Source organism: Triturus cristatus, chromosome 11 (genome assembly GCF_964204655.1).
Source record: "Triturus cristatus chromosome 11, aTriCri1.1, whole genome shotgun sequence".
NCBI lineage: Eukaryota > Metazoa > Chordata > Amphibia > Caudata > Salamandridae > Triturus > Triturus cristatus.
In genome coordinates, this window is record NC_140594.1 from 814944333 (window position 1) to 814972294 (window position 27962).

General features: G+C 45.1%; 1 protein-coding gene across 8 annotated transcripts in view; it reads right to left on the minus strand.

Annotated features, from left to right (window-relative positions):
• The window catches only part of AGFG1 (ArfGAP with FG repeats 1), a 559380-nt gene that overhangs the window by 249169 nt on the left and 282249 nt on the right, over positions 1-27962 (minus strand). For all 8 annotated transcript variants that reach the window (XM_085634550.1, XM_085634548.1, XM_085634549.1 and 5 more), the window contains one exon: positions 25150-25359. In XM_085634550.1, the coding sequence (XP_085490676.1) occupies positions 25150-25359 (210 nt within the window). The remainder of the gene's footprint in view (positions 1-25149; positions 25360-27962) is intronic.

Here is a 27962-nt window from a genome sequence, read left to right on the forward strand (position 1 = left end):
GCGTGCATGGTTGGCCAACAGAATGCAGGAAGCAAACAGACCGAGCAGGCGAAGGACCTTCAGGACTGGAACGACCACTCCATTGCAAAATAAAGGAATCATTTCCTGTATGTCGAGAATCCTTTGAGGAGGAGGGAATGCCCTACACATAGTAGTGTCCAGTACCGCACCTATGAACAGGTTGTGCTGAGAGGGCACCATGCGAGATTTGGGCACGTTTATCGAGAAACCCAATTTGAACAACAGCTGAGTTGTATCCTGCAGATGATGAAGCACCTTCTCTGGCGACTCCGCTTTGATCAGCCAGTCGTCCAGATAGGGGAAAACCGAGATCACGACCTTCTGAGATGGGCTGCCACCACTGCCATCACCTGCGTAAAGACTCGGGGTGCAGTAATAAGACCAAACGGAAGGACCGCAAACTGATAATGTTGCGACCCTACCGTAAACCGGAGATACTTCTTGTGCGACTTCAGGATGGGGATGTGGAAATACGCATCCTGCAAGTCGATCGACACCATCCAGTCCTCCTGATTCAGCGCTTGAAGTACCTGCGCAAGGGTGAGCATCTTGAACTTCTCTTGCTTCAGATAAAGATTCAAGATCCTGAGGTCCAATATAGGATGCAATCTGCCGTCCTTTTTCGGAATTAGGAAATACCGGGAGTAGCATCCCTGACCCCTCTCCTGCTCTGGAACCACCTCTATTGCACCTTTCTGTAGTAACTTCAGGACTTCCTTCTGTAGGAGAAGACGGTGGTTCTCTGAGCAAGCCCCTTGACAAGGAGGGTAATTTGGAGGGAATTCCCGAAAGGGAAGGGCGTACCCATTTTTTACAAGATCTAGAACCCAAAGATCTATAGTAACAGATTCCCAATCTTGTAGAAAATGGGTAAGCCGGCCCCCCCACAGAACCATTATGATCCAGAATGGCGGATCTAGGGCTGCATTGCGGTGGTGGGAGGGGCTGAGGAAGAGGAGGAGGAGGAAAGCTGACGGCGACGTGTGCGACCCCTGATTCTGCCTCTGTATCCCTTATACAGAGAGCCTTGCTGCTGTTGGGTCTGCCTGGAGGAACGAAAGGTTGCCCTTCCGAAACCCCTGTATCTCTTAAACTATCCCCTTGACTGGGATTGAATGCCCAACGACTTGGCTGTAGCCTTGCTCTCCTTAAAACGTTCAAGAGCAGCATCTGCCTTTTTGCCAAATAAACCAGAGCCATCAAATGGCAAGTCCAACAGTGTTGACTGTACATCCGGGGAAAACTCAGAAGACTTCAGCCACGCACCCCTCCTAGTGGCAACAGAATACCCCATGACCCTTGCCACTGAATCCGCCGTGTCCAGCCCAATTTGGATCACCTGGAGTGCTGCTGCCTGGGCATCCGACAAGATCTCATTAAAACCAACCCTATCCTCCTCAGATAGTTTTGGTGCCAGTTTCTTAGCAGAGTCCATGAGCGCATGAATATAGCGTCCCAAAAGGCAAGTGGCATTTGTTGATTTTAGTGCCATGCTGGCCGACGAAAAGACCTTTTTGGCCGACTGGTCCAGCTTTTTAGCCTCTCTGTCCCCCGGAACCTGAGGAAAAGCACCCTTTGATTTTCCTGAACAAGCAGCCTGAACCACCAGGCTCTCAGGCGATGGATGTGATGTAAAGAACTCGGGGTCCCCTGGAGCTGCCCTATACCTCCTGGCAACCGTCTTAGAGACTGCGGGAGCAGAAAAAGGCTTACGCCACACCTCCAACACAGGGTCAATAATGGCCTCATTAAAAGGCAACAACGGCTCTGAAACTGCAGTAGGAGAATGCAGTACTTCAGTCAGAATATTTGATTTGAATTCAGTAGTAGGCAACTGAAGATCTAACAGTTCTGCAGTCTTCCTAATGACTGCATGATATGGAGCCGCATCCTTCGAGGGTTCATCGGAAGGTGGAGTAATTTCCCACTCTGGAGCCAAATCCAATCCACTAGCCTCTTTAAGCTCCTCAAAAATTTTGTTCGACTCCACCAGCTCTCCTTCTTCTGCTTCTTCCAAAAGGTACCTTCGCTCATCAAGCACCCTTTGAGCTTCCCTCCTGGAACGGATTCGTACAAACGGCGTCGGCGGCGCCGTGATCGAATCGAACGAGGTCGAGCCGGTGAAGAAGGGAGCGGCGTCGATGTCCTCGGCGCCGGTAGATGCCAAGACCGCGTTGCCGGAAAATATGGTATTAAAGGGGCCTGTGGATATACTTGAGGCACCCCCATATTGAAGGCCATTGGACTCATCGGACCCGAAGGTGCACCAGTGGTGTACATGGCTCTCGAAAATACCCCGTACATAGCATTTAATTAATGAGGGGTCCTGACCTGGTCCAGGGAACGCAGGGTACTGATCAGGCATCACCGGACTCGGGCCAACCGGCGCAGACGGTGGAATTAGAGGCGTCACAGGCTCACCCGGTGCTTGAAGCTCCTCCTCCGGAGACGAACCCGGGGCCGGAGATGGAACCGGCGTCGGAGTTGGAACCGGAGCCAGAGATGTAGCCGGAGCCGGTGAAGCCACTGGAGAAGGACCAGCAGGCCAATCCGGAACGGGTGAAGGAGACACAGAGTCCTTACGGCATCGAGCAGGTGACTTCGACTTCGGAGCCGAACTCTTATCAGAGTGACGTCGAGAATAATGTCTCCTCTTCTTTTTGTGCTTCTTGGATCTCGAAGCATGCCCCTAAGTCGACTTCGACCTCAATCGCGACCTCGTTCTCAACTTCCTTCTTCCGCTCTTCTCCTTTTTCATACTTGCGATGAAGAGTTCCGCCTCCCTTTCCTTGAGAGCTTTTGGAGCTCATCTTGCGACAGCAAGAGCATCCATCCATATCATGATCAGATGACAAACACCATACACAGTTGTCATGTGGATCCGTGATCGACATATGTTTTCCACATTCACGACAGGGCTTGAAGCCAGATTTCTTTGCCGACATTTTCTCGAAAAAAGGAACAGAGGAATCCAGTAGAAATACAAAGTAACAGTGAAGCTACAGATAGAGATTCCCGAAATCCGTTGGCGTCGACGACGCGGAAAAAAGGGAACTGACGTCATCACGCCGACGAGGTCTTCTTATGGAGCCGGTGACGTCAGCGGAGTCGCGACTGGAGCAGTGTCTCTGTGACGTCGTCTTTGACCTGCATCGGCGTGGACTGCTACAAAAGTTTCCGAATGTTGCTGGCGCACGGGATATTCACAAGGTGAGAATGACCTCTCTCGTAAAGGGTTGTTTTTTGATGGATAGCTTGTATCCTTTTTTGCGTGGGGTATGCTTTTGCGTTTGTTGTGTTTAACCTTGCTCCCAGGAAGGTCTTTTCTCTTTCTGGTGTTGTTGAAGATTTTTTGTGGTATATTGAGAAACCCAGTGTTTGTAGCGTTTGGATAGCTGTTTGAACATGATTGTGGCGTATTTGTATTGAATGTCCCCTTATGAGCAAGTCGTCCAGATAGGAATAGACGTGGATTCCCTCCCTTCTCAGGTGTGCCGCTACTGCGGCTAGACACTTTGCGAACACACGTGGAGCTGATTGTATTACGAAAGGAAGTACTTTGAATAGGTAATGTGTTCCGTTGTGCAGGAATCTCAGGTACTTTCTGTGTCTGTTCATAGGGATATGCAAGTAGGAGCCTTTGAGGTCTATTGTTGCCATGTAATCTCCCTTTTGAATTTGTGGGATTATTTCTTGGAGGGTACACATTTTGAAGCGTTGTGTTAGTATGAACTTGTTTATGAACCTTAAGTCCATGATTGGTCTTAGAATCTGATCCTGTTTGGGTATTAGGAAATATAGAGAGTAGTTTCCTGTGAACCATTCTAGTTTTGGTACTTTTTCTATTGCCTGTTTTAGGCTTAGTTCCTTGATCTCAGAGTTTAGCAGTGTTTGTTCTGATTTTATGAATTTTCTTATTTTTGGTGGGTTTGCAGGTGGTATTTTTGTTAGCTCTATGCAATACCCATACTTTACCAAATTTAATATCCAATTGTCTGTTGTGATCTTTTTCCATTGTTTGTGGAAAAGATATTCTTTCCCCCACTGGTGTTTTGTGTGGGTCCTTCTTTGTGATGGAGTCAGTTGGATCCATTTCCTCTTCCTGTAGAGGATTGGCCTCTTCCTCTGCCATTGCCTCTCCCTGGAAAGAGCTGCTACTGTTGTTGATACCAACCTTGATAGCTTGACTGCTGACCCATTTGTTGACTTGGGTTCTGCCCTTGAGTTTGCTAGGACATTTGTTGTCATTGTCCAAACTACCTGTGGGCTTTCTGTTATTGAATCCCCCTCTTAAGGAACCTCTCTGTTGCAGGGCCCCCATTGCCCTTGCTGTTTCATTGTCCTTTTTTATCTGTTAAAGGGATTCATCTACCTCTTTACCAAACAGTGCTTCTCCATTGAATGGTCTATTAATGATGGAGGTTTGAACTTCCTGCTTAAAACCAGAGATTCTGAGCCAGGCATGTCTTCCCAGGATGGTTCCTGTGCACATCTGTCTACTAGCAGTATCTGCTGCATCCAAAGCAGACTTCCGACAGGTATTTGCCGCGTTTTTTCCCTCCTGGACAATAGCGTTTGCCCTCTTTTTATCCTCTTCAGAGAGTTTGTTCAAAATCTCCTCGATCTCATCCTACTGTTGGTGGCCATACCTATTTAGTAGGGCTTTTGAGTTAGCAATACGCCATTGTGTTGCTGCCTCCTTTCCATTCTTCTCCCCACAACATCCATCCTCTTACTTTCTTTCGCTGGTGGAGGTCCGGTGTTTAAGAGTGCATGCGCTCTCATTCTGGCCGTGGTGACAATAACTGAGTCAGGTACTGTATTTCCCTGAATATATTTAGGGTCTTTTGAGGAGGCTTTATACATCTTTTCCACCCTGGGGGTTATCCCCTTGTTTGAGGCTGGTTCCTTGAAGGCTTCTTTGCCTTGGTACAGAAACTGGGCAGCATAAGAAGGTATTGTGTTCCTTTTGTAGCTGGTGCCAGGGTTTCTAGTAAGAAACGTGTTCCATATTTCTTCTTCTAAGGGTACTCCATATTGATTTGCTGTCCTTTTAACTATTTCATTGTAGAAAGCTATGTCATATAGAGGCAAAGCTTTCGAAGGGTAACAACAAATCTCTACTTCTCAGCTTCTGGTGTCAAGATCGTTCCAAGTATCTTCAAAAATTTCTGAGTTTCTCTTTTCTTCAGGTACCTCTCCGTATTCCTTAGGTTCTTCTCCACGAGGTTCAGGGGTTGGAGGGGAGTCGAAGACACCTTCTCCCTCGGCATCTTCTGCCTTTTCGGTGTTCGGCAACCGGTGACTTTGGGATTTGAAAAACCTTCAGCGAGGCGTCAAATTCCTTTTTCTTCTGTAGGAGCGTCGCCATTTCTATCTCAAGTCTTCTCCGTTTTCTTTCGACTTTGAGGGCCCTCTCGGCATCAGAGACCAGAGATTTTCGCTCCCCACCTCTCTCACGGGTTCGATGTCGACCCTTGTTTTGGGCATTTTCGGCGATTTTCCATCCTCAGCAACCTTTGGTTGGGTTCTGTGGGGTTCTTTTAATCGCGGCTGACCCTCGATCGCCTTCTTGCTCGGTGTCGGACTGCTTTGGGCGCCTTATGTTCGTGACCCTTCGATTTCGACGGATCTTTATGGTGTCTTACCTTCTTAGTCTTCTTTTTCAGATCACTCGCCTTCTTCTTGGCATGGATTATCACAGAGTCCTGTTGTAGGATCTATACGTCCGATCTCTTGTGTGCAAACTCCATTGGCGCTCCATGTTCTTCCTCGTAGCTAGAGAAACCCAGGTCTCTCAGGGAAGTTTTCTTTGTTGTCTACGACATTGTGGCGTAGTTGAGCTGTCTTTGCTTTCGGCGTGTTCTTAGCGTCTTCGACAGGAACTCACAGGCCTCTCAATTCTTGTCCTGATAATCTTTGGGCAGGCAGAGGTTGCAGACGTTGTGTGGGTCGTGTTGAGCGTACATGTGGTGTCACTTGGGGCAGAACTTGAAGGGGTATTCTCCATGACCCCTACCTCGCCATTTGTGGACCGAAGTGGTCCTCTTGTGGTGTTAACACCGAAGCTCTACTTCGGTCTCCTGTTAAGACGTTGATGATCGATGATGTATCTTGGCAATCTTTTTCGAAGTTTTGGGGTAAAAACAAAAAGAAATTCAGAGCTTCCCATCTTGCTTCCAGACCCAACGGCGGAAAAAAGAATCTGAAGATGGCCACCACGCATGTAGACCTCCAGGATACCGTCTGACGTCACACAGGGGACGTACCTGGCACCAAATGGTGGTCAACAGCAACCAAAATGAGGGAAAAAAAAAAAAAAAAAGACAATCCCGGACCCAACCACTACATGGTGGAATAATGCACAGCATGTGTATCCAGAAAGGATTCACACTGCAAAACACATGCTACGAACATAATGGTTTGGTAATATCAAAATCAGATGGAACGTTTCAGTTCTTTTTGATAATCGGCTGCAGCTTATTAGATTTGGAGTTTAGTTCAAAACACGTGAGTGGTGTATTGTTATTGGGCACCAGGAGTGTTTCACATGCATTATACCAAGCTCTTTTCAAGGCAGTTCCTGTCAATTATTTGGTTTAGTAATCATCCTTGTTAGTACAATTCCTCCTAATATAGAGGAATTTACCAAATGGGACATTTTCCTTACATGTTCTAGGATGTCCAGTAGAAAAGTGCAATAACATGTTGCAGTCTGTCGGTTTCGTATATAGACTAACTGCTAGTGTGTCTTTTCTTGCTTCAGTTCAAAGATTGAGGAAATTAAGTTATATATATTATATTATAGTAAATCTTAAATCCTTTGTCCTTTGGTTTATCGATTCATAAAATGTAACCAAAGTCTGCTGTGCTCCTGTCCCAATCATAAGGACATCATCTATGTATCCGTACCATTTTTTTATGAATGGTATGAAATGCTCGTCTTTGCTATAAACCCACTTTCTTTAAAAATATTACCGAGGTTAGCTATCTCTGGGGCAAAACTACAACCCATCGCTACACTTCAGATTTGTAAATATTGAAACATTTTCAAACTATAAAAGTTGTTTTTCAAAGATATGGATGTTAATTCAACCGAATTTAGTGGGAACATTATGGTTTAGGTTTTAGAATTTATGACCTCTGTGAGCATGGTAATAGCTTCATCCTGAAGGATGTTCGTATACAATGCTTCAGTATCAAAGGTCACTAAGAGATCTATAGTATTATCAAACAAGGACCCCTCTACTTTGTTAATAAGTTCCATAGTATCATTTCTTGGTAACCCCTGTTTTTAAACACCTACACACTATCTCTTGCCTGGATAGGCAGCATTACACATGGTAAGATGGGCGTTGTCAGGTCATTCTCCATCATATGACCTACTCCCAAGCACGCTCAATTCACGACGAGCTGGGTGAATGCATTTTTTGCGTTGCGTCTAGTGGGTAGGCTTCCACAGACCTTTTGGATTAATTTGCATACATCATGCAAGGAAATTAACAATCTACAGTGTTGCAGGGATTCTGCTCATGCACAGAACTATGCGCAGGAAACCAGGACCTCAGTGAATTGTGGTGTACCAAAAACTCACCTCAGAACCCAGAACCCCTATCCGACCAGCATCAGTGTCCCATTCGCTATCCGTATTTATCTCGGCGGTCCCAATGTATAGACAACCCAGAACAAGCGACTTAGTGTATTCTCAGAAATGGTGGGAATCAGAAATACCTGTTCGTTATTATTCTCATATCAGTCCACAACAAGAGTAAACAGAGACACGGTAAAGTTAAGAGAGTTTATTTTATAAACCTCGTGTCCTAAGATGTAGTACTTTGGCTAACATAAGCAGACAAATGATTAAAATCAAAACCATCAGCATAGTTACAATACCATAGAAAATGAAAGGAGAAATCATAATAAAATGACAGTGGAATACAGCCACCTTCCTTTTGCTAGTAAACTAATATCATTAGACTAATAGAAGGTCTCTAGGCTTGAATGGGGAACCCCATACCATAAAGATCAGCTTAGTGGAATCACATCACAGGATCAGGTGTACTCTGCTCCTGGGAAAGCTCTTCTTCCGAATGCATGAATCAAGCAAGCAGCCTGCAATATTAAAAGCCCTCGACTCTCAGGTATTTGCAGCTGTGTGCGTGTTATGGCTAACTAGTGGGCCGATCAACCTGAACCCAAAAACATGCACCGTCTAGCGACCCAGACTGTTTCTTTACACAATGTTCAGACCAAGGTCGCAGCTCACGGCTAGGGATGTGAACAGACAGTTCTCATGTGAAGAAAAGGCGAGCAAGCATTTCTCAAATAATAACATGTAACTGCAGTGTCGTGTGCAAAAGCAGCAAAAGTGGCAAGATGGCTTTCTAACATCTAACATGGTTATGCTAACTTAGCAATGTATGTATATAAATTATAGCCTTCACTACACCCCCCCCCCCCCCTTGATTGGACCACTAACCAATAGGGGTACAATTAAGGAACGCAGAGTTCAAGTCCGATAGAACGGAACTAAGGGCACAAATTGGAAATCCATATAAGGGCAGTGAAAGTTCGAAGAGAAGAAAGAGAAAAAAAAAAAACATTTAAAGGAAAAAAAAATATCGATGGATGTCGAACGAAAAGGCAAAAGTTCTTCCAAAGGAATGTTGGATGACATCCAAGTTAATCCATCAATGTATAAGCACAGTAAGTAGCAACGGCTTCCAAGAGGAAATCATTGGAACGTCCTGCAAAATTATCTGCCATCCAGTTCAGCAAGGGGAATGAACACACATGTTCTTCGACAACTGGAGCCTCTAGTACCATCAGAGGACAACTGGCATGTTCTTCAAGATAACTTCTTTCCAGGAAGTCATCTGCAGCCGTACCGATGTCCCAATTCCCTAGGACTCCATGTGCTGCTCCACAGGCCATAATCCTGACACCAGAACAGTCCAACTCATGAGCCACTAAGGGGCTCATTAGTCGATCATAATCTGGGGCGGGAGACACAGAGTTCGACAAGCACAAATCCAGAGCCCATTGGAACGGACACTCTAGGCAATGAAAGACAGGTTGCACGCATGTAAAGTAAGGAAACCGGAAGGACAATCCATAGGCTAAGCTCAAGGTTGCCAGTGGTAGTGTTCCATAGTATTCAAGCATCCGGTTAAGAAGATGGAGCAGCCGGGACAGGCTGTCGTGTGACACAAATTGTGCATCCATTGCGTAGTAAGCAGACCAACAACAGCACCCCAGCCACGAGGGCGAGAATCAACGGGAGACCTCCGAAGACGCTGGAAAATATAGAATGAAAAAATCCCGGGATCACACCAAAAATAGTTTGGAAGGAGGTCACGAGGCCGGAGCCCACAATTTTGAAAAAATGTGCCAGGCAACTTGTTGACGAGGCATTAAAGATAGTCTAAATCAGGGCACCAAAATGAAGTGGGAGATCAGTATTCAAAAGCGCTTGCACCACTGTGCGCGTGTTTGCTATGTGAAGGACAAATGTTTCCCGGGACTAAGTCAACGCGACTTCTTTTTGAGACAATAGAGCCCTTATTCTGCTCATCTTGTTGAACTCTGCTTTCAAGGTTGGAATGGAAGGCCAGATGGATACATCGAGCTGTCCATGCGGGGGTGGGAAAAGGACGTTGTTACAGCAGACTACTCTCTGTGATACAGTCACTATGTAGGGAATTCCCACTAACATCCCACAGCAAGCTTTATTATATAATAGCAAATAACTACCGTTAGCCAGCAGCGTAAATGACGGTGTTATGACTGGCACTGGAATCCCTTTCAGGACGCAAGCTAAATTAGGAGCGTGCACATTACACGCACCATGCAATTGAATGTGCCGACACACCACAGAGTGATCCGGAGTGGAAGTGCATCCTTCACCTTTTAAGTAAACATCTTTACCATCCCTCACGCACCTGTACGTGAATGGGAGTGACCAAACTTCATGCAGGAAGGCAGTACCTAGTTGTTCATATCTGCCTAGCGCATAATGTTCATGCAGGAACTGAACTTAAACAGGGGAAATGGTAATGTGATTAACCCGTGGATAAGCCACACAGCGGAGTTTAATTCGGCAACAGAGAAAGGCAAAGGTTCTAACTTTTCAATGTGCAGCAATAAGTACGTTGCATCTTTCATGGACATGAACTGTTTTGCAGTTAAATTAAAAGGAAGGAACAAAGATGAAGTATTCATGTAGTCCCAAGGGACTTTCCCAGCCTTTAAAGTTTGCAATGTCCATGCAAACTGCATTATAGAACGCAATTGATTTTGACCATGATATAAAACAGACACATCATCCTGCACAATGTCAACAACAGATGAAACGATATTATCTAACGTATAAATTCTGGAAGACAGGGTGTTAATGCTATTATCTATAACAGCCAATACCTTCTCCATATTGGCTTGATCAATAGCCCATAATCTGGATGCAGCTTCAATTTGTGATAGCTTCCAAACTTTGTTATAAACAGCATATACTCATCTTTTGGACCTGGCCACCGCAGGACCCTTAACAAAATCATTCAAATCTATTTTGTCGTGTAATTGTGATAAATGAAGTTTAACAGATGCTAAGGTGGAATGTTGCAGCCAAGATTGGCATAACTTCCCTACTGAGTAGGTAGTTACAGTATGAGAGGATTCAAAACGGGGGTCCACACGAACTTGTGTATACCCCGAATTTAAATCCAGAAACCGATGTTGACAGGAATCTGAGCTCGTTTGCCATATTAACCATCCTTCCTGATTTAATTTGGAAATATTGAAGGATGTGTTATAAATGTATGACTGCAACGCAGCAAGGGACAGATACGCATGATTATCCCAATTAGGATAAGCACCCAGATCCTGAGTAGAGGGAGAATTTAAATTTTTCGAAGTAGCCAATCCAAAACAGGTGGTCTGAAAAATTGACGAAGTCAAAAATAACACATGGTTCGGGATGAGGCAGGCACGATGCAAAGCTTCTGTTCCCTGTACCTGCCACGGTTTAGAACCCCAAACCGATTTAAGATCAATAGTTGCTTTCCACAGATCATAACCTCTGATTGCCAAATCATCAATAAAGGATTTGGAATAGAACAATATTGTGTGTGTCAGCCTAACTTTCGAGGCAGACTCAGCTGCCACTTTAAAGTAAAAGGAGGCAGGGTTTGACACACTGAAATCAGAACAATATGTGAATTTGTTCACTAACGTGGTGGAGCTGCCCAGCCTAGGCGCTGGACAGTGTTTCCATTGCGTATAATTTACAAAATTTCTAAACGTATTGGCTTTGTGAAGGAAATGATTGCCATAATGTTGATAGCAAAACTGCTCATCATAATTAGCAGTATCTAAATACAAATCCTCAGCATCAAACGCAGCATAATATTTCAAATAAGAAAACAGTGCTTCTATGGCTTGAACATCCCAATCATCTGAGCGGATGCTTTGCTTAACTACATCACCCATAGAAACACGAAATACATTTGGCACATTGATTACTTCAGTGGGACCATGAATTTGAAATTTAACAGCATCTCATGCAATCCCATCCAACACAGGCCAGGCAGTAATATTCACAAAAGTCTGGTCCCTTTTCATGATATGTGATGAGGAGTGGGGGGCCAAAGTTCCATCAATTAGTCTAATTGTAGATCTTTCTCTTAGGCAGTGTCCATTCACAAGACGAAAAAAAACCACCACAAATCCAATGGACATGAACAAAAAAATAGATATGAGCACCAGCCAAATGTAAGTCCAAGGTGGAATTAAAAAATGTCTTTTAAACCAGACAGCAAAGATTGAAACTTTTGATGGGGCATTGGAAGTCATTGAGTTAGTGTCAGAGGAGAAGCGTGACTGGTTAACTGCGGTGGACTGTAAAACAGGCAACGGTACATCTGCAGGATAAGCATACTCAGTATCTTCAGGTAGACCACCAGCTGTTGGTGGCAACAAAGGACCAGTAACTGTATGCATCTTGATGGCAACATCAGGCAATGTGGTAGAAGCTGGAGCCAAAACAGAATTTCTCAGCATCGCAGGGCAAGAAACCACTGGAGTCATACTAAGAAGAATCGGCCACTCGCTGTAGCTTGACATTGTCAATAGAGATGTACCCGTTATCCTTGCGACCAGGAAGTGGAGGTAAAATGACTGTTCGTTTACCCTGCACGCCAAGCACTGGAACCGGTGCACGATAAGAGGGGCCAAACTCCTTGTTCTCCCCCTTCTCACGGACCAGATCACCAACTCTAGGTAGCCAGCCGACTACCGGAATCTGAAGCGCAGCATCAGATGTGGAGGGCACGTGTTCCTTCGCTAGACTGTCTCTGGCTTCTTGTAGAGTCTGCAATACAGCACAGTGATCATCTACGTCAAAGGGTGCGGCTGATGCCACCATGTCTAGACCATCAAGGTCCGGGACAAACATTCGTATGTCAAAGAGCATCATGTATGGGGTCCGCCCACCCAGAGACCTTCTAGGGAGATTATTAAGTGCACGTTGGACGTTATACAAATGGGCTAGCCAGTTCCGGCCAGTGCCTAAAACCCTAGCTGTCAAAGATTGCTTTAAGTCACGGTTCATTCGCTCCACCACACTATTACCCTCAGGTCGGTAGGGAGACGAAAATTTGACTTGGACCCCCACATTTTTCATGGCTTCTTTGTACCCCTTAGAGGCGAACGCAGGGCCCTGATCAGAATGAAAGATACCACACGCAAAACTTCCCACAAAGACAAGCAAATCCCTGATGACAGTACGGGCATCAGCACTCCTTTGTGGCCATACCCACAGAAAACGTGTGCACGAATCCACTGCAACCAAGATATACTTGTACGCAGTATCAAAGGTGAATGGACCGCAGTGATCTAGATAAACACACCCTAGTGGTTTATTAGATATGTACAACTGAGTTTGTGGTGGGTGCGCAGCAGTTGAAGGTTTAATCTGCTGGCAAATGTCACAATCAAGAACATAAGCGTGAACTTGTTTATATAAACCGCACCACCAGTAGCGTTGTTGTAACAGAGATACAGTATCTGCAACGCCCTCGTGAGCCGCTAATATCAAAGATGGTCTGCAGTCCGCGTTGGGAATCAATCTGTCACAAACGTCGTTAATCCTCACTAACGGGACGTTATCAGGACTTAAGTGATAATGATAACGAGAAGGGAAACCTCACGGGTAATTAGTTGCCGTCTCTGTAGCAGAAATAGCTGTCAAGATGTCATCATCGATCTTACATTTGGATCTTGTAACTGCTGCCACCAAGTATGTCGCCACTGCTGTTTTTGCTGCCTCATCAGCTAAGCTGTTGCCGACAGCATGGACACCAACTCGTTGGTGACCGAGAGTGTGAATTACATTCACGAGAGGCAGATGTTCTTTAAGTTCTGCCACTCGAACCCAAAGCATTTTATGCTTAATTGTGCTACCTTTGGAATCACGGTATTCATTTTGAGACCAAAAATGTAGATTGTCGTTGTAAGATTGAACACAATAAAACGAGTCACTCACTAGAAGAGTAGTGACCCGAGAATCAGCACACTCCAGTGCGAGCACCAGAGCATGGAGCTCTGCCAACTGTGCGGTACAATCACCCAATGACTGCGTATGCACAACATCATATTGGAATTCACCATTCTCGAAAGTACCCACCACTATTGCGCAGGCCGCTGAATAGGCATGCTTCGATCCAGTCGCCGGTTGCGCAGAACCGTCAGTGTAAATGACACAATGGTAATCCTCGAGCGGGCGCAAAGACAGAGGAGCCGGATGAACAAATTCATACTGTAAGTACTCCGGAGTCTGTAATGAGGCGTCAAAGATACAGGTGACGTCGGGCGATGTCAAGGAAGTGGCCCATTGTGTCCACCGGGGATGCAAAGCTTTAGAATTTGGTACACTCGCCTTGGTCACTGCCTCAAGGGCAAGATATGGTGTTACCACCAACATGCGTTTTCCTTGCGACAGCGCTCGTTCTTTAAGTATCGCCATCTGTACTGCCGTCAAAACTTTCTCGACAGAGGAAAAGCGCAGTTCAGCCGAAGTGTAGAGGTGTGATTTGTAGGCAATGGGGACGGTGTCGCCCTCATTGAACGTTAAGTACGTGAAACCCACTGCGCCTGGCACAATTCTTATTACCAGGTTAGTGCGGTTATCACGCGTCAGTAAGTATTTTGAAGCAAGAAGATCAGCTTGCAAAGATAGCAAAATAGCTGAATGCTCCGACAGCCAGCATGATTTGGAAAAAGTAGGTTGTACCAAGGCATAAAGCGGCTTGATACGCTGGGCATAATCAGGAATGTATGTGCGACCGAAATTCAGAAAGCCCAGCAAAGACTGTAATTTTTTCAGTGTTGCAGGAGCACGCAGACATGCGATCAACGCGACACAGATGACACAAAAATAACAGCCACCCCATCGTCCGGCACCCCATACATCGTCAAATGACGTCGCAGAGGTGTACGGCTATGTGCAGCAATTTCAACCGCCATAAGGACACACAAAAGATCAACAACAAGTTTAATCAGCAGCACTAGGGCTCAGATATAGAAGAAACCTTTTTAATGATCAAGCTTGAAAGAACCTATTGGGCGAGTAACAGGTAGGTCTAAATCCGTCACTCCCGTTCTCCGGAGTGCGGGAGTCGTGGACTAATATAAGCACTACTAAGGCGTTTCAAATCAACAGACCAAACGTTAGGTGCGCCATGTTGCAGGGATTCTGCTCATGCACAGAACTATGCGCAGGAAACCAGGACCTCAGTGAATTGTGGTGTACCAAAAACTCACCTCAGAACCCAGAACCCCTATCCGACCAGCATCAGTGTCCCATTCGATATCCGTATTTATCTCGGTGGTCCCAATGTATAGACAACCCAGAACAAGCGACTTAGTGTATTCTCAGGAATGGTGGGAATCAGAAATACCTGTTCGTTATTATTCTCATATCAGTCCACAACAAGAGTAAACAGAGACACGGTAAAGTTTAAAGAGTTTATTCTATAAACCTCATGTCCTAAGATGCAGTACTTTGGCTAACATAAGCAGACAAATGATTAAAATCAAAACCATCAGCATAGTTACAATACCATAGAAAATGAAAGGAGACATCATAATAAAATGACAGTGGAATACAGCCACCTTCCTTTCGCTAGTAAACTAATATTATTAGACTAATAGAAGGTCTCTAGGCTTGAATGGGGAACCCCATACCGTAAAGATCAGCTTAGTGGAATCACATCACAGGATCAGGTGTACCCTGCTCCTGGGAAAGCTCTTCTTTCGAATGCATGAATCAAGCAAGCAGCCTGTAATATTAAAAGCGCTCGACTCTCAGGTATTTGCAGCTGTGTGCGTGATATAGCTAAATAGTGGGCCGATCAACCTGAACCCAAAAACATGCACCGTCCAGCGACCCAGACTGTTTCTTTACACAATGTTCAGACCAAGGTCGCAGCTCACGGCTAGGGATGTGAACAACAGACAGTTCTCATGTGAAGAAAAGGCGAGCAAGCATTTCTCAAATAATAACATGTAACTGCAGTGTCGTGTGCAAAAGCAGCAAAAGTGGCAAGATGGCTTTCTAACATCCAACGCGGTTATGGTAACTTAGCAATGTACGTATATAAATTGCAGCCCTCACTACAACAGCGTACATGGTAAGAAGGTAGTCGTGGATTGCGTCCTATCTTTTTAATGTCCATATAGTATTGCGAGCCTTGAAGGTCACATTCTACATGTTGAGGATTAAACCGGCGGTGGCCATCTTATCACATGGCCTACTCCCAGCATAGATATTTCACGATATGCCGCCAATATTCGTCTTTTGCGCTCAGGAAGAGAGTGGGTTTCCACAGATTTTTCCAATTAGAGTGCCCCACGCAAGGGACTTCACTATCTCCAGCTAACGCAGTAAGAATGGATTTGTCGGAATGGTTATTAGACAACTGTTTCAAGTATGTTTTACATGTTGCCTATGAGAGGGCTGACTTCAATGTTTTGTGTGTAGGTGGACCCCTCGAGCAGAGTAGGATTTACTTCTTCAGCTGGTAATAAAAGGCTTTTTACTTGCCTTTTCTTTGATGAGCACAGCATCATTGAAATAACTGCATTATTTACTACATATTCTTGGATACGTCCTTTTGAACAGCCTAAGATGGCAGAGTAGCTGCTTCAATGTAGCACTTTAAGCACTGGTAACACCCAAGTTAGTGCATGCATGTATGAATGGAGAACTAGGAGGTCACCGATGCCTGTAATGCACAATAGTGGTGCAATTTTTTCACTGGTATGGTGAAAGATATAGGCATTTGAGTGTGTGTATTGGTAAGGGCCTCTTACAAGCATCACACCTGTTTCCGTGCACTAGATAAAAACAATTGTGGAGTTCTGGGAACCAGTATTGGCACTTTTTGGTCACTGGTGAATTTGTGTCCAGTGTAATTGTCCTTGATATACATACATTTAATATATATATTTGAAATGTTCAATGGTTTATTTTAGGTTCTCCAGTCTTCCTAGTCCTGATGAGGCCTTTATGGAGGATAGCCTTAACGTGCAACCTTACAACTGGAGGGGTCCAATAGAATGAAAGGAGCTCTGAATAAATTAGTGCTAGAGGGAATTCTAAGAGGAAGTTGCCCTAAGACTTTATTTTGCGACTACCTCTCAGTGGAATGCAAGTTGGACTAAATATGCATCCACCTTGTGTATAGTAACAGCCAGGAAGTAGGGAGATACATTTCTATTGATACATTCCCATGTTGCGGATATTTGCTCTGATGTGAAAAGTGATACCGCTTTATCTTTACATTTTGTAATTTGTGTCCTTGTCTTATCTTTGTCTAGAGATGTATAAAGATGATGGAATGGTAACAGATACACAGACAGGCTCATGTGATTAATTAAGATATTTGTGTCTGATTCAAGCTTCATCCCAGTGGAAATAAATGTTTTAATTATTATGAATATAGGTCTACGAATTTTTTTTCTGTGGTACACTACCACTCTTTTGGTACTGCAATATACAGCATTCTGCAGGGTCTTCCACAACTTGTGTATTTATAAAAGAAGCATGACTACTTATCCAGATGGAGACCACCCTATCATAAGTAAAATAAATATAATAATAAAACTCACCTCCCCATTTTCTCATTCATTTAATAAGTTCAAGGGAATTTAAATGGGATTCGTGTCCCAATGCGATTTGAACATTGTGATCCTTAAAATAGTTGAGCACCTGACTACTTTTGTAATCTAGTTCAAGTACATTCCAGGACATAGGCCCTAATTATGGGTTTGGTTGGGGTTGGGGGGCAGAGGTAATAAAATCGGCTATCCTGTCGGGTTACGGCCACCATATTTATAGCTCCTCACTCCAATGGCAGACTTCTTTGTTCCTTCAGAGGAGCTGCTTCTTTAGTGGCTTCACTGAAGGTCAGTAGCTGAGTTACCTCCTTGCTTTATGAGGCAACTCAGCAAAAACAAACACTCAATTAATCTACCCACTGATCACCCTGAAACAACATATCCCCACCCCCATTAAAAACAATTAACAAGAAGAAAACAATACAACTCATCTCGATTCCCCAAGCTTAGCATCTCCCACACCAAACTTGAAAAACTACAACATAAATCTTACAAATTAGACCCATGCTAACAAGACTATGAGATACAGCACATCATGGAAGGTCCAAATGCACACTACCATATTATCCAGAAGTGTCCTACATGGGCCAAAGGGACAACAGTTCAGACCTGCTCTGCTGACCTTAGATCAAAGGATATATATCCCTTTCTTTATTGTCCAGAGCAGCGGATGCACCAGATGTGCAAGGCAAAGGTCTAGCAGTTAAAAGGTACATCTTAGTTCACAATCACATATCCAGATAGAAATCTCATTATTTCATTTTCCCTATCGCCTCTTGACATTCCTGAATTCCAAAGAGTTTTCTTGATGCTGTCTCAGGGTTTCCCTCTTGCAGGTAGGATGAGGTGCCACCCAGTCATCTACCCAATTTTATGCTGTCACTGGAGAGATTTAAAAAGTGTGCTTTGCCATCTTTAATGAACTTGAACTTGGCTGGAAAGAACCACATCTACTATGGATTGTTTTCTTAAAGTCTTTGCCTGGCAGCATCAAATGAATATCTCCAGTGTTTTACTTGTCGTGTATAATCTAGAAATATTTGGACTCTCAAGCCCTCATATTGTATTTTTTTGCCATTAATTGCTACCTGAAGGTCTGTGTTTCATCTCAATAGTTTATTTGGACAGCAGCGGTCTGCGGCAGATGCCCTGGTGGCTCCAACATCCTATGTGCATGCTCACTAGAGAACATGTAAGAGGGGTTTTTAAGTTGTCAGTGTTTTCAAGATCCATTCTTCCAACAATAGTTCGGAAAGGCAACCCTTCACCGTCTCTGGGAATCTCAAGAAGGTGCAGTTGTTTCAGGGGGATCTTCCTTCTGTAACATCAACTCTTGACTAAATAGTTCTGTAATTTCCTGTAGCTTAATTAAGGTCAGGCTCATTTCTCTGGTAATATTTGTGATTGCATCTTGCTTTTAGTATATCCGCATAAGTAGAAGTGGCACGGTTACATTTACATATGGAGGTTCGAGAATTTTGTTGGGTTGCAGAGGTCATCTAGCTTTTTGTTCACCATCATTGCTGTACACTTTAAAAAAAATATTCTTTGCAAATAGATGTGGATTGATAAATGTTTTGATGGAAGCATAAGTGCTGAGATTCCATGGTTCATTCATATAAACAAGATGAAAAAGCTTTTGGTGGCACTATGCTATAGCTCCTTACGGACTAATAGCCTGGAGTTGTAATTGAATTTTGACCTAAAAAACAGAAGGTGCACTGATGGGTACTTAAATCTTGGTCAATCAAGAGTGGAATCTGGATAGTTACCTCAACAAGACTGCCTGTCACTACTACAATTTTATTCATAAAATTACAATTGAGCATAGTGTATTTTGCAGGTTCTATACCCAAATGAAAAACAATGGGTATGCTTTTTTTTTTTTTAAACTAATGTGGCCACTATGAAATTCCTGCAGGAGGGACCAGTTTTTGTCACCTTCAAAAGACAGGACATTAGATCATTAAACTGGAATTATTAGGTTGCAAGCAATCCACTGAGCCCTATTTGGTTCATGCTTTGTCTAGATTCCTTTTTACATGAGACAAAGAAGAGAAATTAATATAAATTAATGAAATGAAAGATATTTATTGTTTCATGCAATTTAGTATCGTGACAGTGGCGCATTTGTTTTTATATTGCAAAGTTGCACTGTTTTCCTGTATTATCTGAATTGTATTAGACTTCATTGTGATATTTTGTTTTGTGAGTTATTTTTTCACTCTTAACAGAAATTTGTTAAGCATGTAGTTCAGGAGTGTATAGAGCTTGGTTAATCCGGTGTTTTGAGGGTGTGTCTTGGAGCCTGTCCGGTCTCTGTACGGTGGGGGCCCACAGATATATTTCTCCTGTACCCCAGCCAGCGGCAGCCTGTGTGGGAAAGTGGGTGTCGCAGACCGCTGGTCAGGTTGGTTTCCCTAGTCTGCGAAACAACGCAGGAGAGGAGCACCTGGACGATCGGCCGCACAGAGGGAGTGAAACAGGAGCGTGAGGAGGAGCCCGAGCCTATGCAGAGGAATATGGGAAGTCACCTTTCGGATGCAGCAGACCTATGCCTGAGAGCCCACACTGCGGCTTTTTTGGTGGCCATCCAAGAAAAAGAAAACTTCTCTGGAACTCAAAATTGACACGGACAATAAGGCTATGGGGCTGTTCCGGATTTGGAGAAGGGTCTGTCAGGAGAGTTATACACTGAGGACTGTTTGGGATCAGTGGTGCTGGAGGGGAGACCTTCAAAGCGGTTTAATCTGGGAAGGGCACACAGGGTGCTGGGCTCCTACAGCCAGGCAGCCCAGAGGATTTTCTTTTTTTTAAAATGTGTTTATTCGCATTTTTAAGGACATTGCACACAAATCAGCAAGTGAGCAATACAGCAAAGACATGAAACATTTGCCAGCATGCCTCCCTGAGGAAATCAATTAGCATAGTCAATGACACAAATATACATAAGAGTTGCAATTCAACAGCCGGAATAAGTACCTGCCTCTTCCCTCTACTGGCAACAGCTGTTAGGCAAGCACAGAGGGAGGGAGAGGAGGATGGGGGGGGGGCACCACATGTGTGGTGAGATCAACAATATATGCATGAACATAAAACATTTTTTTTTAAATCACAACAAATAAACAATGGATCTCAGGCAGTGACACCCCTCTAAAGTTCAAACACAAGGAGAATGGAGAATGACCAGACCGGGGAACGGGAAGAATACCCCAAACACCCCGTTCATTCACAGTCGCAGCCATGCAGAGCCAGGATTAAAACAGCATCCGGGAGCTGTTACAGGCCGGGGCCTCGGGATACTTGGTTCATTCACAGCTACATCTCCATCCTCTCAAGCTCACAGCCATACCTTCATACATCCTCAGGGTCACTTGCAACGCTCCCAGACCACTCTGGGGACATGGAAGCCCGGCTCCAAGGCCAATCAAAAGGCATCTAGCAGTTCTGTCCACAGTGGAGCTATTGGACGTCTACGTACACCCCTCACCCTCCTCCCCTCTACGGTATGCTAAGTCCTCCACCTTAGCTAAATCTTGAGCAGGTGAGCCTCCCACCTCACCAGTAAAGGGCCAACGGGGGACTTCAAGGCCATAATTATTCACCCAGAGGATGAGGGCAAGTAGCATTGGTCGACCCAGAGGTCGCGATGGGGCAGTGGCTGCCCCCACCAAAACACAAGCTGAGATAGAAAGGGGAACTGTATTGGTGGAGATCCAGAGTGGCTGTGCTTGGTCTGAGGGTAACAGGTGGTTGGTGTCGGATGTTGACAAAGAGGCCGTCAAAGATACAATGGATGGGGAGTCTTCTGCCATTGAGGACGAACCGAAGGAGGGGGGTGCACCACTTGTTAACCCCTTGACTGCCAACTTGATTGACTAGACAATGGGCTCTGCGAGCCCCGGCATGCCTCCAATCTATGCAATTCTGAACGTCTTGGACAGGATGGATCATCGAGTACTTACAGGGGGCGACAGGCACCTCAAGCATTGAGGGTGTGTGTAGTTTTAAGCTCACTGCACGAGGATATGGGAGCAGGGGTGGTTTCTGTTAGGGATTGAGGCAGTTTTAATGCCAGACAGCAGCTAAGTGTTAGTGGAGCCAGACCATTACTGTATGGATTCGGTGGCCTGCGGGTTCTCTCTTGGAAAGTTAATGGTCTTAGTAGCAGCATCAAGAGGGGTGTGGTCACAAAATTACTACCCAGGTATGTCCCAAATGTAGTTTTGCTGCAGGAGACCCACCTTGTGGGCAACAGGTGTGGGTTCTTTAACTGAAGACCTTAGAGGATGGTGGTCCATGCAGGGTTTTCACAGGGTTCCAGGGGTATCAACTTTGAAGGTCTGTCCCGTACCACATGGTGAGGACATGAGTGTTCCCATAAGGGTGTAGGGCAACTGCCTCCAGCAACTGTAATAGGTTCCCCATCACCATAATTTCAAGGTAAGTACCACTGGGCCTACAGACTGAGTGCTTGGTCCACACGGGAGACTGCTCGGTGGCTGCCCCAGATGCCCTCAAGATTGTAGGGAGGGGACCTCAATTTGATGGCACAGGGTGAAAGAGACAGGATAACGCAAGCCTGCCAGCCACTTGGGGTGGCTACGCGCCTGGCTACGTTCCTGGGGTCTATGGGGCTATCTGATTTGTGGTGGTTGTAGCATCCAGACTGGATGCAGTCCTCTTGTAGCTAATGCTATGAGGTAACTCAATAGGCTGGATTACCTGTGGTCCGGCTACATAAGACTGGCTGGTGGGGCAATGCACAATTCTTGCCGAGAGGTATCTCGGATCACTGCCCGATGATGGCGACATGCTGTGGGGCCTAGGGTCCCGGAGAGGTGGGTGGTGATTGGATCTATGGGAACTAATTAACTGGGGCGACAGGAAAAGTTATTTTGAAGAGAACAAGGGGTTGGTGTCCTCGGGGTTGTGCTATGGGAGGTCTACAAGACTGTGGTCAGTGCCATTTGATCTCACACATGGTTGGGAAAAAGTGGGAGCAGGAGTGCTTGGTTCTAGAGAGGAAGTTGGTGTAAGGGGAAGCTGACTTTGTGGGCTCATCAACGCCAGACCTGGCGATTGGAATGGAGAGGGCCCAGGAGGAGTACCAAACATTGGCACATCAGGAAGCTAGGGCCTGTTTTGGTGCCAAGCAGGGGCGACTATCTGAGTTCAGCGAGAAGACCTGGAAACTTGTGGTGTGGTAGCCTAACATGAGGAAGGGCAGAGGTGGATACAGAGTCTGAGGGGGAGAAACAGAGCCCTGCAGGAGGCCATCGCTCGGGAGATGGTGGCCCAGATGCACGTCCTCTAAAGCCCGCACACTGCTGAGATGAGGGAGGGTTTGCTCCATTTCATCTGGGATCTCCAAACTCCCACTCTTGAGGGAGAGGGCCAGGAGGCTCAGATCTCGGACTATGAGATCGCAGAGGCCCTGACTCATTTGAAGAGGTGACGAGCCCCGGACCTTAATAGCCTCCTGCCTGAGTTTTTCAAGTGTCTGCAAACTCAGGTGGTGCCACACTTGGGGGAGCTATTTAGGTGCACAAAATAGGGCGGGGAGCTGCTGGAGGACATGGCCAGGTGCCGACTGTTTCCACTTATAAGGAGGAGAAGATGAGGGATAAGTGTGAATCCTATTGCCCTGTTCCCTGCTTAACATGGAGGTGAAAATACTGGCGAGGATCCTAGCGAGCCGCATGCTACAGGTGGTGAATTGTTTGTTGAATGGGAACCAATAGGGCTTCATGCCACATAGGGCAAAGTCCTGTGTAAATGTATTTTTAGAACAATGGTGGAACACAAACAAAACACTTTCTTGGAAAGATATCAGTTTTTTACTTTTTCTTTTTCATAAAACCAAAATGTAATTCAAATAAGGGCTGTCCAAAGATTCATAAAATTGTAAGACACAAGTGACATCAATTTACCGTGAACAAAGTGACAGAAAGTGAATAGATGTATTATACATTCAAATGACATAACGATACACACAATATACAGGGACAAATTATACAGGGAAAAAATAAGGGTGATGGGGTCCAACCAATTTATAATATAAGTGTCAGCGGTCCAAGCAATAATTGCTTAACAAATCCAAGGACAACGAGACCGAATGGTTTATGAACCAATGTGTCCGTCGATGTTTTGACCCTGAAGTATGCGCGATTAAAAAAGCGTCATGGCGGGTCTTCTTCAGGACAAAAGAACAGGAGATGAGATAGCCAATTCCAATTGCATTAGGTGCAGTATTCGGTATCAAATGAATGGATAGAGATCCAAAGACAATTGGTTCTGGATTCAGGCATGAAAGCCTGAAAATGTATGAGGCATTTGCAACTTCAAAGGCCGTGATCTGAATGGGATGATTCACAAGGATGGTACAACGAGCTTGTGATGCTGGAAACCCTCCGCATAGGTTCAGAAAAAAGTCTGAATTGTTAAAGATCTGAATAAGTAGATTTAGGACCAAGCTCAATGGCTGGATGAAACTGAAGCAATCAGTACGTGAAGGGAGGCTTTTCAAATTCGAGGCAGCCTTACAGCGGTTGCTGGTCATTCCTAATTTCTTGATATTCTTTCATTGACAACGTGCCGCGAGCGTCTGACTCAGACTGCGGTTGAGTCTACTTATTCAGATCCTTAACAATTCAGACGGTTTCTGGACCTATGCGTGAGGGTTGCGTAATCACGAGCTGGTTATACTATCCTTCTGAATCATCCCATTCGTACTGTGGTGTTATCTAAACTTAGAACACATTCAGCTTCAGTGTGAGGTTCACAGTGCTAAAAAACATTATGATTCTCCTAGCCGTGGCAAACTTCAAGTTGAAAAAAATCTGTATTTAGTACTTAATGGTGGACACTCCACTAATGGTAAGAGTCTTACATTTAACATAACAGTCTTTCTGGTATATTTCTTGTTCACATCTACTGTATGTTATTAGTGTCAATAAAAATGTTTGTTGCCTACCTTAATGGTCCTAGTGTACTTGCCTAACAATCGTTTTATTTTACTTACCTCCATCTTGATTGGACTAAAGTCTATTGAACCCACCAAAACTCACATTTGTCACGTGACAGTTAAACAGAGACCACTGCAAATGATTTGTTAGTCTCCTCAGCCTGCAGAATATTAACCAGGCTAGGAAGGATGTCAGACAATGAAGTATACAAGTCATCCAATTAAAAGGATAGTAAAGAAGGTATGCTCGGGATATGGGCGGATACAAGAAGAGAAAGGAAATCCCTTAAATAAGAAGCAAGCACATGTGATCGACAAGAAAGCCACCCAATGAATAATAATGTGCTGACCATTAATTCAACACAGTAGGTCTTCAACAACACCCAACCAATATTCAAACAGTCAGGCACCTAGGGAGAGCAAAATCACAATCCATGTCATATACACAGCAGACAAACTAGACTCCAGAATATGTATGCCTTAAAAATACATTGGCAAATTACAAGTACAGGACTACTGCACAGTTTGGATAGTTAGGCAGCAATTAAACTTGGGTAAAACAACAAACACAACTTTGAAGACATGTACATGGGCACCGTAAGATGCAACTTGAGAATTCTTTAGGTTTGAACCACACCCAAAAAAACTAATGATCCCTTGGCTATGGAGGTCACCATCACTAAGAATACCACTCTCGACATGAAGGGCGTGAAGCCCCTTGAGGGCAAGTTTTTGATAAGACAAAAAAATATGTAGGAGAAGGAAGGGGGTTGAGGACTTCATGTTGGTTTTCTGTTTCACAAAACACACTTTAATTTATCTTTCTGATAAGGGACAACAAGTTTTAGTTATTTTAAAAAGCTTTTATAAAACTAAAAATTTCCAAGCTCTGGAAATCTATAAATGAGGGTGGACTCCAAGAATGGATTTAACTTGGTGTGTTATAACTATGCAGCAGTCTGTAGGTGATATATGATGTAATTGCATACCTGTGCCAGTGCTGAAGATATTGTCCAAGTCAGCAAGTGCTGCATATTTGTCTGCGGATGGGAGACTTGGTTTATTTGTTGCAACTTTACTGGAAGTTGTTGCCGTTGTGCCGCTTTGAGCAGAGTTGAAGGTTCCAAAATCAACACTAGAGGATTTGGGAAAGTTGTCAAAATGAGCAAAATTAGCATTCGCTGATGGAGCACTTCCTCCTGCAAAATATAACAAAATATAAAGAAAGAAAAATCACTTTCTGTGATATTTCAAAATTTAAACAGACTGATTAACTCACTCAAGTTAGTCTAACCACATTTTCAATAAAAAACAACTTACTTTGCTTGAATACAATGTGCTAAGCAGCACTGGGAAATCTAAGATAATGATCATATAGATAATGAAACTTTGTAATGCTCCTTATTGAGGTTTACAGTTGATGGGAGTTACTTACTTAGTAACCAGTTATTCTATTGCCATTCTCAGACTTTATTTACATATAATGTGGTGCAAGGTGGTCCATCACAATATTAATGTGACCTGCATTGCTTTGCATATTTTTTACTTTCGAGACAACCAATTCAATATAATATCTTAAAGATCCTCATTTTAACTTCACTATAAACTCATCAAGGTTCACTGCATATTTTATTTAGAACGGTTCCACACACTAATGCACCCAATCCACTGTGGGCAATCCTAAAAGTGCTAGGTTTACCGGAACTATGAAAATATAAGTCAAAATTTATGAATAAATGAGATGCACGTTGAAAGCTGTACTTATAGTGGTCACTTTGCTGATGGCAACGAGCAAAGGCGTACAACAGACCGCAACTCCACTCACGACGAAAAGCGTCCCCGAGCGAGTGCTGTCTTGGAAACTCGAACGCGCAGAACTGCTGACATTGCGCGTTCTCTTCGGTGGCGAATAGATCTAACCAAGGCTCTCCCCACTGCCGAAAGAGGCCTTGCGCCACGTCCGAATTGAGACGGCATTCGTGATCCATCATGCACCGGCAGCTGAGTTTGTCTGCTCTGGCGTTCAGAGAGCCCGCCAGATGTTGAACCACCAGGGTGATGCCCTGATGTTCCAGCCATGTCCAGAGACGCAGAGCCTCCTGACAAAGGGTCCACGACCCCACCCCGCCCTGTTTGTTGCAATACCACATGGCGGTGGTGTTGTCCGCGAACACCTGCACCACACTTCCCCGGACAACGGGAAGGAATGCCTTCAGTGCAAGTCGGATCGCTCGCAGCTCCAAAAGGTTGATATGGAGCCGAGACTCCGCCGGAGACCAGAGTCCTCTGATCTCCGTCTACCCATGTGGCCTCCCCATCCCAGGAGGGACGCATCCGTCACCACTACGTGCTCCGGGTGGGGAAGGGAGAGGAATCTGCCGCTGACCTAATCGCGGTCCGTGAGCCACCACTGCAACTGTTTTGCAGTGCCCTCCGAGATCAAGACATGGTCGGACAGGTTGCCCCGATGCTGGGCCCACTGAATCTTCAGGTCCCACTGCAGAGCCCGCATTCGCCACCTGGCGTGATGCACTAACAGGATGCAGGAGGCCATCAGACCCAGAAACTGCAGCACCAACCTGACCGAAACCCGGGATAGAGGCTGAAAGATGGGAATCAGAGCCTGAATATCCCAGACCCGCTGCTCCGGAGGATAAGCCCGGAACTGCGCCGAGTCCAGAACCGCCCCGATGAAAAGGAGCTTCTGGGAGGGACTCAGATGCGACTTCGGCACGTTGATGGAGAACCCCAGCAAATGCAGGAGGTTGCCGTAGTCTGGAGGAGGGAGACTACCTGATGGGGCGAGCCCGCCTTCAACAGCCAGTCGTCGAGATAGGGGAAGACTGGAACCCGAACTTGTTTTCCCTTTTCAATTCTCAGTAAGCGCGCCCTCCCGTCCCCGCAGCTGGCTCTCTTCCGGGGCAGCTGCTTGGGCGCCCAAGCTGACTTCCCCTGACAATACAGCATGTTGAATGGAGACACTGCTGCCCCTGTAGCCCCGAGTGTTTGTACGTGACGACACGAGAGAGATCGGCGATCGCCAGCCTTCCTCCCTCCCTCCTTGATCCTGTGGCTGCCTCCCCCATCCAGTCCTGCTCCATGGGGTCGGTTTCCGTGTGGCTTTTGGATGTAATTTTTGGGTATCTGCAATCCCACCATCTTGTGATAAAGTTATTGGGGTCCGAGACCTGGGTCCTCCATCTTGGCGACTTCGACCGATTCTCTGATCGATGCTTGCCGCTGGTCTGTGCCTTTTGTTGCCAGACTGACTATTGCCTCAAGTCAACCCACCTTTTAACTCTGACTTTTTTGGTGTCCCCTGAAGTACTATCTTCTTTTGCCGGTCTGCCAGACCTAATCTGCTTTCCAGCCCCTAGACTCTCCCCCACTACCTTCTATGCGCCATGGGACTTGTTTCTGTGTTATGCTATGCTCTAGTAACTGATGTAATTATGTAACACTGTTTTTTTCTAACGCTAACCTCATGAAGCAGAGTGTAGCGCTGAAAAAAAGATTGCTTTCAACTATCTGCACTCATTTGAAATCGCTATTTGCACAATTTTATTGTCCAATTGAATTTTAACCACATTTTCATGAACTATTTGCACTAGCTTGAATTTCCTTGAACCGCATTTTTAACAGACTACTTGCACTAACTTGAGTTTGCTATTTGCACAGTGTCCAATAGAATTTTAATTGTATTTTAACTTACTCGTCCCTCACTCTTGGTCCGCCGCGGGAGGTCCCGTTTGTGCGGAGGAGTATCGGGATCATTTCCTTAACTTTGGCGGGAGCGCCATCT